Source organism: Mus musculus, chromosome 15 (genome assembly GCF_000001635.26).
Source record: "Mus musculus strain C57BL/6J chromosome 15, GRCm38.p6 C57BL/6J".
Lineage (NCBI taxonomy): Eukaryota > Metazoa > Chordata > Mammalia > Rodentia > Muridae > Mus > Mus musculus.
In genome coordinates this window covers 44,381,220-44,394,188 of record NC_000081.6, presented here as the reverse complement: position 1 = coordinate 44,394,188, position 12,969 = coordinate 44,381,220, and the positions used below count along the sequence as shown (strand labels likewise).

The 12,969-nt window shown below is 38.3% G+C and overlaps 1 protein-coding gene across 4 annotated transcripts in view; it reads left to right on the top strand.

Moving 5' to 3' along the window:
* The window catches only part of Nudcd1 (NudC domain containing 1), a 53,081-nt gene that overhangs the window by 34,119 nt on the left and 5,993 nt on the right, over positions 1–12,969 (top strand). For all 4 annotated transcript variants that reach the window (NM_001113554.1, NM_026149.4, XM_030248714.1 and 1 more), the window contains exon 8: positions 5,595–5,720. In NM_001113554.1, the coding sequence (NP_001107026.1) occupies positions 5,595–5,720 (126 nt within the window). The remainder of the gene's footprint in view (positions 1–5,594; positions 5,721–12,969) is intronic.

Below are 12,969 nucleotides of genomic sequence, written 5' to 3'. Positions count from 1 at the left end.
GCATTGAATCTGTAGATTGCTTTCGGCAAGATAGCCATTTTGACTATAGTAATCCTGCCAATCCATGAGCATGGAAGATATTTCCATCTTCTGAGATCTTCTTTAATTTCTTTCTTCAGAGACTTGAAGTTCTTATCATACAGATCTTTCACTTCCTTAGTTAGAGTCATGCCAAGGTATTTTATATTATTTGTGACTATTGAGAAGGGTGTTGTTTCCCTAACTTCTTTCTCAGCCTGTTTATTCTTTGTGTACAGAAAGGCCATTAACTTGTTTGAGTTAATTTTATATCCAGCTACTTCACTGAAGCTGTTTATCAGGCTTAGGAGTTCTCTGGTGGAATTTTTAGGGTCACTTATATATACTATCATATCATCTGCAAAGAGTGATATTTTGACTTCTTCCTTTCCAATTTGTATCCCCTTGATCTCCTTTTGTTGTCTAATTGCTCTGGCTAGGACTTCAAGTACAATGTTGAATAGGTAGGGAGAGAGTGGACAGCCTTGTCTAGTCCCTGATTTTAGTGGGATTGCTTCCAGCTTCTCACCATTTACTTTGATGTTGGCTACTGGTTTGCTGTAGATTGCTTTTATAATGTTTAGGTATGGGCCTTGAATTCCTGACCTTTCCAAGACTTTTATCATGAATGGGTGTTGGATTTTGTCAAATGCTTTCTCAGCATCTAATGAGATGATCACGTGGTTTTTGTCTTTGAGTTCATTTATATACTGAATTACGTTGATAGATTTCCATATATTAAACAATTCTTGCATCCTTGGGATGAAGCTTACTTGATCATGATGGATGATTGTTTTGATGTGTTCTTGGATTCAGTTAGGGAGAATTTTATTGAGTATTTTTGTATTGATACTCATAAGGGAAATTGGTCTGAAGTTCTCTTTCTTTATTGGGTCTTTATGTGGTTTAGGTATCAGAGTAATTGTGACTTCATAGAATGAATTGGTTAGAGTACCTTCTGTTTCTATTGTTTCTATTTATTGGAATAGTTTGAGAATTGAAATTAGGTTTTCTTTAAATGTCTGAAAGAACTCTGCACTAAACCCATCTAGTCCTGGACTTTTTTTTTTTTTTTTTTTTTTGGTTGGGAGACTATTAATGACTGCTTCTATTTCTTTAGGGGAAATGGGACTGTTTAGATCTTTAATCTTATCCTGATTTTACTTTGGTACCTGGTATCTGTCTACAAAATTGTCCATTTCACCCAGGTGTTCCAGTTTTATTGAGTATAGCCTTTTTGTAGTAGGATCTGATGATGCTTTGGATTTCCTCAGGTTCTGTTGTTATGTCTCCTGTTTCATTTCTGATTTTGTTAATTAGGAAATTGTACCTGTGCCCTGTAGTTAGTCTGGCTAATGGTTTATCTATCTTGTTGATTTTCTCAAAGAACCAGCTCCTGGTTTGGTTGGTTCTTTGTATAGTTTTTTTTGTTTCCACTTGGTTGATTTCAGCTCTGAGTTTGATTATTTCCGGCATTCAACTCCTCTTGGGTGAATTTGCTTTCTTTTGTTCTAGAGTTTTTAGGTGTGCTGTCAGGCAGCTAGTGTTTGCTTTCTCTAGTTTCTTTTTGGAGGCACTCAGAGCTATGAGTTTTCCTCTTAGGAACGCTTTCATTGTGTCCCATAAGTTTGGGTATGTTGTGGCTTCATTTTCATTAAACTCTAAAAAGTCTTTAATCTCTTTCTTTATTTCTTTCTTGACCAAGTTATCATTGAGTAGAGTGTTGTTCACCTTCCACATGAATGTTGGTTTTGTATTATTTATGTTGTTATTGTGATCTGATAGGATACAAGGGATAATTTCAGTGTTTTTGTATCTGTTGAGGCCTGTTTTATGAACAATTATATGGTCAGTTTTGGAGAAGGTTCCCTGAGGTGCTGAGAAGAAGATATATCTTTTTGATTTAGGATAAAATGTTCTATAGATATCTGTTAAATCCATTTGTTTCATAACTTCTGTTAGTTTCAATGTGTCTCTGTTTAGTTTCTGTTTCTAGAATCTGTCCAATGATGAGAGTGGGGTGTTAAAAGTCTCCCACTATTATTGTGTGAGGTGCAGTGTGTGCTTTGAGCTTTACTAAAGTTTCCTTGATGAATGTGGATGCCCTTGCATTTGGAGCATACATTTTCAGAATTGAGAGTTCATCTTGGTAGATTTTTCCTTTGATGAGTATGAAGTGCCCCTTCTTGTCTTTTTTTGATAACTCTGGGTTGGAATTCGATTTTATTTGATATTAGGATGGCTACTCCAGCTTGTTTCTTCAGACCGTTTGCTTGGAAAATTGTTTTCAGCATTTTACTCTGAGGTAGTGTCTGTCTTTATTCCTGAGGTAGGTTTTCTATATGCAGCAAAATGTTGGGTCCTGTTTACGTAGCCAGTCTTTTTATTCTATGTCTTTTTATTGGGGAATTGAGTCCATTGATATTAAGAGATATTAAGGGAAAGTAATTATTGCTTCCTGTTATTTTTGTTGTTAGAGTTAGGGTTCTGTTCTTACAACTGTCTTCTTTTAGGTTTATTGAAGGATTACTTTCTTGCTTTTTCTAGGGCGTAATTTCCGTCCTTGTGTTGGAGTTTTCCCTTTATTATCTTTTGAAGGGCTGGATTTGTGGAAAGATATTGTGTGAATTTGGTTTTGTCATGGAATACCTTGTTTTCTCCGTCTATGGTAATTGAGAGTTTTGCTGAGTATAGTAACCTGGGCTGACATTTGTGTCCTCTTAGGGTCTGTATAACATCTGTCCAGGATCTTCTGGCTTTCATAGTCTCTGGTGAGAAGTCTTGTATAATTCTAATAGATCTCCCTTTATATGTTACTTGACCTTTTTCCCTTACTGCTTTTGATATTCTGTCTTTATTTAGTGCATTTGTTGTTCTGATTATTATGTGTCAGGAGGAATTTCTTTTCTGGTCCAGTCTATTTGGAGATCTGTAGACTTCTTGTATTTTCATGGGCATCTCTTTCTTTAGGTTAGTGAAGTTTTCTTCTATAATTTTGTTGAGATATTTACTGGCCCTTTAAGTTGAAAATCTTCATTCTCATCTACTCCTATTATCCTTAGGTTTGGTCTTCTCATTGTGTCCTGGATTTCCTGGATGTTTTGAGTTAGGATTCTTTTGGATTTTTGCATTTTCCTTGATTGATGTGTCCATCTTCTATATGGAATCTTCTGCACCTGAGATTCTCTCTTCCATTTCTTGTATTTTGTAGCTGATGCTCGAATCTATGGTTCCAGATTTCTTTCCTAGGGTTTCTATCTCCAGCGTTGTCTCATTTTGGGTTTTCTTTATTGTTTCTACTTCCCTTTTTAGGTCTTGTATGGTTTTGTTCAATTCCATCACCTGTTTGGTTGTGTTTTCCTGTTTTTCTTTAAGGACTTCTACCTGTTTGGTTGTGTTTTCCTGTTTTTCTTTAAGGACTTGTACCTCTTTAGCAGTGTTCTCCTGTATTTCTTTAAGTGAGTTATTAATGTCTTTCTTAAAATCTTCTACCAGTATCATGAGATATGATTTTAAATCTGAGTCTTGCTTTTTGGGTGTGTCGGGGTATCCAGGACTTTCTGTGGTGGGTGTACTAGGTTCTGATGATGGTGAGTCGTCTTGGTTTCTGTTAGTAAGATTCTTACGTTTGCCTTTCGCTATCTGGTAACCTCTGGTGTTAGATGTTCTAGCTGTCTCTGACTGGAGCTTGTTCCTCCTGTGATTCTGTTAGCCTCTGTCAGCATTCCTGGAAGTCCAACACTTTCCTGAGTCCCAGTGGTCAGAGCAGTTTCTGCAGTCAAGCTCTCCTCTTGCAGGGAAGGTGCCCAGAAGTCTGGAGCTCAGATCCACCTCCTGAGTCCCGGGGTCAGAGCCCTCCCTGGAGGCTGACTCTCCTCTGGCGGGGAAGGTGGATGAAGACCCAGAGGGACCCTGTTCAAGAAGCTCTGTTGCTTCTGCTGCCCACGTGCTGTCCTGTGTAGCCTGGTCTCAGTGATCCCAAGATCCTTGGTGTGCTAGGGCCTGCCAAGTTGGCTGGCACTGACCTGAAGGAATCCCAGCAACTAGTAGGGCGGGGTTCCTTTGTCCCTGTTCCTGCTGGCACAAGACCCTCCAGGGTTCTTTGGAACAGATGTTGGGTTCTACTCACCAGGGATCTCAAGATCCTGGGTGTGCTAGGGCGCCTGTGGCGTGGGGAGTTCTCTGGGGACCTTGGGACCCTCTCCTGAGTTCGTGTGGAAGATCTACTATTATGTTTTAACATCCGAGCATTCAGCTCCCTTTTTTGAAAGTTTTTAACTATTCGATTTAATACGTGGAGTTTTATTTTCAGCTCTTTACTTTTTTAATTACGGTATTTATCGCTCCCTTTTGTTTACTTTGAAAGTTTGTTCTTTTCTCTGCCTTTAGAGGTAGCTTAGACAACTAATTTTTAAAATAATTATCTTAATGTTTCCCTTTTTTGTTTGCATGTGCAAACACACACACATACACACACACACACACACACACCCACACGTATACACATTAGGTGGCTGTCTCTAATACTATTTCTTAAAAAGTAGTATTTCAGTTACAACGTAGGAATTGTGCAATGTATCGACTCCTTTCTCTGTATTATCGGCATGTGTTTATTACAGTCTGTTATACATCATTATTTTTTTGCCTTACTCAGTTTGAAGAAGAGCAAAATGAGAAAACAGGTCTTTTCACACATGTGCATATTCCCAGTTCCCTCTGGTTTATATTTATCTTGAATTAACAGTTAATTTCATCTTTTCCCTCCTTGAAGAATTTCCCAGAGTGTCTCCTACTGTAGTGTAGGTATGCTGGTGATTATTTCTCCCAGCTATTTTTAGTAAAAGTGTTTTTGTTGTTTTCCCTCTTTCAGTTGGTCAGGAGTAGAATTCAGTGTTAGCAGTTTTGGTTTCTGTTTCTGAAACACTATTATTTGACCTGCATAGCTTGTATGAGATGTCAGTTATTTGTATCCTTTGTCAGGCATGCAAAATATTTTTTCCTGACTGCTTTTAGTATTTTCTCTTTACTACTATTTTTTAGCAATCTCATTACTGTGACTTGCTATACTCTGATTTTTTTTTAAACATACACCAATCTCCAATGTTCTGTAGTGTTCAGTTTATACCTGCATTGGTTAATTACCTAGTTAACTATCTCATGGGTTTTTTTGTTTGTTTGTTTGTTTTTTTCTATTCATACTTTGTATATTTAGGTTCTTTTTTCCTGTCTTCCATATCACATCTTCAACTTCTTTTTCTTCTTTGGGTATATATAATATATTTTTAACAGCTAAGAGCCTGTTGCTGGCTAGCTGACCAGTTCGTTGGATTTAGTGTCTTGGAATAGGACTCTAGTCCAGACTGGACACAGTCTTTGTACCCTAGGCTGGCTTTGAAGTCATGATGGTCCTTCTGCCTCAGACATTTAAGTTCTGGGTTCCCAGGCTGAAGCAGTATGTCCAACTGTTGTAATGTCCTTTCTGACTAAATCTGTCATTTTGAAAATATTTTTTAAGGATGAATAAATTATTGTCTTTTGTTTGAAACATACTTTTTTTTTTTTTTTTTTGGCTTAAGAATCCAAATCCAGATAAGGAAAAGCCTGCATGTAATGCTCAAGAATTAGAAGAATGTGATATTTTCTTTGAAGAGAGCTCCAGTTTATGCAGATTTGATGGCAATACATTACAAACAACTCATGTGGTAAGTTCTTGGTAATAGCACGTCTAAACTGTTGTGGATAATAAGACATTTGGTAGATGGAAATTGAAGGAAATACATGTTTTGTAAAAATAGTTTGATTAAAAGTTACTGAGTATAGTAAATCTTATCACTCCATGAAGTAGCCTCATTTCCATATTAAAGGCATATTGTTTGAGTTTTGTTTTATATTGACATATTTCAGGCTTTGTCCTCTGCCTACCTTTTGTATACAGTTGTGAACCTATTATATATAGCAACTTCCTTTATACCTGACACGAGCATTAAGAAATAAGAATTGTCTCTTGTTATTAATAACTTTAAAAATGATGTGTGTGTGTCTGTGTGTGTGTGTGTGTGTGTGTACACTTGTGTATGTGTGTATGCATGAGTGCCCACATGTGTGCATGAATGTTCAGATGGGGCCAGTAGAGGGAATCAGGTTCCTGAAAGTAGAAAGTATGACATTTGCAGGATGCCTAGTTGGTTATATGGCACTAAAATCCAAACTCTGGTCATCTTGATTGTACAGCAAGGGCTTCTAAATACTGAGCCATTCTTCTACTACCCTTAGCCAAACTACTATTCGTTATGCATCTGTGTTACATGAAGCCTTTTTATATTCAGAAATCCTTAATGAAGAATTACAAAGTCAAATTAGTCGTAGACTCGGCTCTTGAAGCTGGCTTGTGCTATGCAGTCTCAGCGATGTTGTCTGTCCTTGCCTGCCTCATTGTGCTTCCCCTGCATCTTCTGGTTGGTGTCAGGCATCCAGTTCTTGTAAACTGCAGTTTGTCAGCTGCTTCAAAGGAAAGGACATTCCATGAAAAAATAGCATTTAGTGATTGTGGCTCAAATGAGACAACCATGGTTGTCATTTATTCATCCTATCCAGACCTTTCTTTTTAATATATTGAAGAAAGTTTTTGTGAATAGCCCCTTTGATGCTTACAGAATCTGTAGCAAAAGTCTCTCTTTTACATGTGATATTTCTTGATTATTCTGGCTAGAAATTGATCATATTAACTAACTTAGTAAAATTATCTAGTTTCATTTTTTTATCTTGCCAATTTTCATGTTCCTTCTCATTTTTTTTTTTGTATTTAATTTGTATTTTTAATCTTAGGAGAAGATTAGAAAACTGATTTTTTTTTTTTAATTCTTGTAGTCATTGAGTGCTCACTCTAGATTCTTCTGACTCCAAGGTCCTTGTGCTGTCCATTGAGAGAATTCATACAAGATACAGAATACAGTGTAGGTGATAGGAAACGCACTGCAGAGGAGAGCAGTGTTTTTCAAGGCAAAGAGTAGCTGGTAGTTTATTTTCCTTTACTTTAGAACAGCCAACTATAAAACATTTTTGACAATGAATTCATTTTGTGCCATTCATTCAGTATATTTTTATATTTCTGTTGGAATAGTTTGATCAAATTTGATGACAGTTATGATTTATATCACTAAACATCAAATGTGATCAGTTTTGAAACTGGAAAAACTGTTGTCTTTTCCTTTATATTTCTAAGTAGAAATTATTATCTTAGGGATTTGTATAAATTTTTAAATCTTTATTTCATCATTCCATTTTATATCACTTAGATAACTATATCATCCTAACTTACAGTAATGGAAAAAATCAATTATATAAGGAATTTAATAAGTGAGTGCTCAAACAAAACGAAAGAGTATTTTATAAAACTTCCATTTTCAGTTTAAGATGTAAAAGCATGAACACATTACTGTCTAACCTACCTCACAGAAGTCATAGAATGTGGATTGCCATATCTGATATAGCAGCATATAGGGAAACTAGGGTACTTGCCCCATAGTTACTATAAAGTGGGTTATTGAAGAGAATAGTGTTTGGCAATGAGGAATACAAGTCTGGAAACACATCTGTATTTAAATTATAGCCACTATTTATTACCTCCTTAATTTCTATATCTCTGCTCCTTAAATTTGAATTTTTTCATTTATGAACTGGATAGTATTTTTTTTAATTCTTAGATAATGAAGATCAAATAAAGTAGGGAATAGAGATCTTCTGAGTATTTTATAGATTTCATCTGTGTACCGAGTATGAATTTAAAAATCCAAGTTTTGATCTGGTTTCCCAATGAAGACTTTGTTCTTGAATAGATAAATAAAATCCTTTTCTCAGTAGTAGTTTTCCATTTAATTGGCTAGTAACAGTAATTGACGATTCTTTGAATTTCTTCATTCTGACACAAAAATCTTTAGAAGTCTAATTACTGGGTGTCTAAGAAGACTATCATCTGACTACTTCACATTTTCTCAAAAATATATTACTCTAATTATAGTCTTCATTGGTACTTCAGCATTAAATACAATTAGTGAATATGAAAATGCAGATAATGTGAAATTTTTATCTTATTGGACAAAAGATTTATTTAATTTAGGCAATAAAATACATCTTTGGTACTAACAAGGAATGAGTTTCTAAGAAAGAAGTTGTGTAGATTAAATTTTCATATTTAATACAAAGCCTATATTTAAAGCCCTATCAGTAATCTTACTCAAATCTCTTATTCACCCAATGTTGTATATTGAGCATCCTGAAGAAAGTAACTTTCTATTGATCCTTGAATGGCGACAATATGAATATCAGTTACCATACTGTCTATTTCTATAGATGCCCATAGAGGCATTTGAGGTAATTGGCATTTATTGCCTCTACAATAGGCTGCCTCAGCCTACTCTTCAAATCCTTTCTTCTCATTGCAGTTGGTTCACTGTTTTCATTGTACTAATAATAAACTATTGATCGTTTCCTCTTGCTGACAATTTATCTTTTTTTTTTTTTTTTTTTTTTGGTTATACTCCCAGTTTACTTTTGTCTACAGTTAAAATGTTCGTGAGATTTTATTTAGAAACAGGATATAGAGTTTTCTGTTAAACTGTGATTTATGCTTCCTGTTCCTGACTAAGGATAAAGAAACATCTGGGCATTGAAACCAGAGCTTTTTACACAAATGCTGTATCAGTAAACTATACTCAATAGCCCTTGTAATTATGTCTGGGACTCTGGAACCCTTTAAACATTTTGTTCTTGTTTTTCTTGGACAGTCGTTCATGGTAAATAATGGTTAACATCTAACTTCTGTGTTTTGCCTTCTTTAACTTGATGGCTTTATCCTTAAAAGTAACATAACCCCCACCCCCACCCCATGATGGCTGTTTCAGTCTCTTCAGGATCTTACAAAAGTAAAAATTATGTTTTTTAGTTACCCCACTTCATTTCATTCACTTATCAGGGTAGTTATTTTACTCAGCTTAGTTTGTTAGACACGTAATCTTGGCTGTCATTTTGAATGGATTGAAAGGCATGTGACGAGTTGAGTGCATTTCAAGAGTTATTATGTGTAGGCTTTTTCAGAGGGGCGTGACTAAGGTGGGAAGGCATGCCTTGAATGTGAAAGGTGCCATCTGATAGGCTAATGTCCCAGATTGTATGAAGATAGCAAAAGAGAAAACCAGTTGGCCCAGGAATATTCCTCACTCAGACCCTGCCCCCTACCACAACCATGATATTAGCTAAGCTACTCTGTTCTAGTTCCCCCACTGTGGTGACTGAAATTAAGGAGCCAACGTCTTCTTCTTGTAAAGTGTTTATGCCAGGCATTTTCTAACAGCAGCAACTAGACACAAATAGTAAAAATATTTCATTGTCAAGAAACAAGGAATTTTCAGAAATAATTTAATCTAACTGTTGTTATGGCAAAAATATAGTAGAAAAGATTGTGCTACACATTACAGATAAAAATTGCAAAAGAATAAAATTAATTAAAAAACAGACAGCAACACAGAGAGTCTCACTGTATACATAGTGTATCAACAAAACAACCAAATGAGTGACCTTGGGGTTGGTATTTAAAATTACCATCTGTCATGGTTTGTATATTCTTGGACCAGGGAGTGGCACCATTTGGAGGTGTGGCCTTGTTGGAACAGGTGCGACCTGGTTGGAATAGGTGTGTCACTATGGGTGTGGGCATAAGATCCTCACCCTGGTTGCCTGGAAGTCAATCTTCCACTAGCAGCCTCTGGATGAAGGAGTAGAACTCTCAGCTCTGCCTGCGCCATGCCTGCCTGGATACTGCCATGCTTCCACCTTGATGATAATGGACTGAACCTCTGAACCTGTAAGCCAGCCCCAATTAAATGTTCTTTTTTTATAAGACTTGCCTTGGTCATGGTGTCTGTTCACAGCAGTAAAACCCTAAGACATTATCACTAAAACTATCTCTTCAATCATAGGTGCTCTTCGAGTTGAGTGCATTTCAAGAGAAACACTCTGTCTAGCAGGAGGGAGTGTTTAGGGTTTGCTGTTTGTTTTTCTAGAACATATGCAAAGGCTATATACATATAACTAAGTAGAGTCTGAAAAGAACCATGGAATACTTATCAGAATAGAATATATTCAAGACCAAACAAAAACAAGTCTTCGAGAATAGATAGTAGTCATAGAGGAATTTCATATGGAGTATATGTGGGGCAATGGGCTATGCGCAGACAGCCTGTTCTCCTATTGAGCTGAGGTCTTGAACCCCGGTGGTACCAGATGGGTGGTAATTTCTACCTACATGGGACAGTAGGCGTTTGACCATGTCTCCTGGACCCCTGGCTCCTGTCGAAGTTACCGTCCCCACAGCCCCCACAAGAGAAACATGTGGCTTTAAGTTACATAGACAATGTCCCAAGCTTCTGTCCTTCTGGCTAGACTCCTCCCCAGTTACCTAGCAACAACAAGATAACAAACCCACTAAGCTCTCTCTCTAAGCCTTTACCTTTCTTAACCTCTAATTCTCTTTCTCTCTTTCCCTTCCCCATTCTCTCCTCTTGGCCATGGCGCCTCTCTCTCTCTCTCTCTCTCTCTCTCTCTCTCTCTCTCTTCTCTTTCCCTCTGCCTTTCTACAATAAAACTCTAAAACCATAGACTGTCTCTGTACATCAAGGCCCGGACTAAGGACACTCGCCTGCGTGGGAACCATCCAGTGCCCTCTCTCCCTCTACTTTCTCCCCTTATCTCTGGGGCCGAGTGTTGCCCTGTGGCCCCTATTCTGTTTTCAGCTCCTCTGCCATATCCAGTGTGGGATGCCAGAGACTGAGAACCAAGTACTGGGGGCTGTCCCTTGTCCACCCCCCCACCCCCACCGTGTGGGGTCAATGGCTTTACACAGCCAGATGCCCACCTGAGGCCACGTGGAAAGCGTCTGGCACAGAAACTCTGACCAGTTGCGGGCTATCTCCTACTCCCCTCTTCCTATTCCTCTCTTCCCACACACCCACGGCCCCACAAATATAGATGACACTCAGCACAGGTAGGGATACCCCTTCAGAAAGGGAGATTTACATCATCACATGTTACATTACTTAAGCTTCCATATGAAGAAAAAAACAAACTATAGTCAAAGCAGAAAGTAAATGATAGAGATGATTTTCTTCATTAGTTAAGATAAGCCATGGAATGTTTGTTGTAATACTGAAAGTACAGAGAAAAAAAAGTACAGAGATGGAACCGGGTTGCTGGAGGTCAGCCCTCTATAAAGAGCTTCGTGTAGGTGTGTGAGAAAGGAGTGTGTGGACATTGCCCTTATATGGACATTGAAAGCCAGGGTGATGTGGGAAGGCGGTGGGTGGCAGAATGTGGGGATCATTACAGACAGTACAGGGACCTGTGACCCTGGGACCCTCTAGTTGCTAAATCTTTCATGTAAAATCTTCTAGTTTTTCTAACTGTAAAATGGACTGTAGTAATCTCATCTAAGTATAGAGCCTTGGTGAAATAGTTTTAAAACAAACATTCATTAAACACATAGAATATAGATACAAAAGACAAACTTGTACTAACATGGTGACTATCTTGGGTTACTGTTACTGTGAAAACATGATCTGAATTAATGGGGAAAAAATCATTCCGTGTCACTGAGTGTTAGAAGTCCTAAAATGTGTTGTGAGATCTGTCTTGCTTCGTGGAGTTCTTGGGGAGAATTCCTCCCATGCCTTTCTCACTCCTAAAGGATGCTTACATTGGCTCTCAGTCCCATCCTGTAGCCATATGAGCAGCAGTGTTGTATCCTGTAGTCACCCTCCTTTTCCTTGCTTCTGTTCTTCTATTGTCCTTTATGTTGTGACCTTCTTCCTCCCTCTTACAAGGAAACTTAAGAATACATTGGGTTAACTCAGATAAGCCAGGGTAATCATGCCATTTGAAAATCCCAACTATACCTTTTTATTATCTAAAGAAATGTTCAGAAGTTCCAGAGACCTACAGTGTGGGTGCTCTGGGTGACAGTATTTAGTGGTAGTCTGTGCACCCAGCAATCTAATCTAGTCCAATATTTTATTGGAAATAATAGACATGAAATAAAGAAGTTTTAGAGTTCTGCATTGCCTAGGATCGTGAGAGTAAATATTCCAGGAACAGGTGATGATTGGTCTGTCTTGGGGAATAAGCAGAGTGTGGAAGAGGGCAGGAGTCAGTAAAGGCAGAGTGTGGTGTTTCTGGCTTGTGATCAGTGGCATGGTGATAAGCACATATATGGATCAGCAAGTGGCAGAAGGGAAAGCCTGTAATCGGAACCGGGGCTTATGCTGAGAGACCTCCACCCACACACTCTGACCCGCATGGCTGAGCTCTCTCTTAGTTAACCCTTCAGCGGATGGGTTATGCTGACTTGTTCCTTTCTCACTGCTGTCCCTTCATGCATAGGAGGCTAATGGATGAGTAAGCTCCAACATTTGCAATGTTAATTCTCACTTCACTCGTGAAAGTAGAATGGGCACATTTTATGAAAATCCACTTGCAGTCCGCCTGTGCCTTACTGTAGTTGGGTTTGTCCTTCTGGGAAAGCCCTCGGAAACCCAAAGGAAAACAGCAGCAACGAGCAAGAACTAAAGCAGGGCTGGATCCACCGGAGCTTTCTTAACGGGCCCATTCGCTACTTGGAAAGTAAGTCTTACTTGGCCACTGACAGGCCAGAGCAAGGGAAAAAAAGAAATGAGCAGAGGTGAGAACATGTCAGCCCATCCTTGCTGCGGGGAGTGTGCTCTGGGCCTAAAAGCCCTGCTTCCCTGGGTTATTCTCCTGAGGTGGGAGACTTTGCCATTGGAGTCCGAGAGCCCAGGTTGCCTGGGAGAACCAGTAAATCCTCACATGACAGCCTTTTAGGACTTTGCTTACAGAGTGCAAGTCTCAGCTTCTCAGCCAAGATTTTGTTCTCTTTTGTACTGT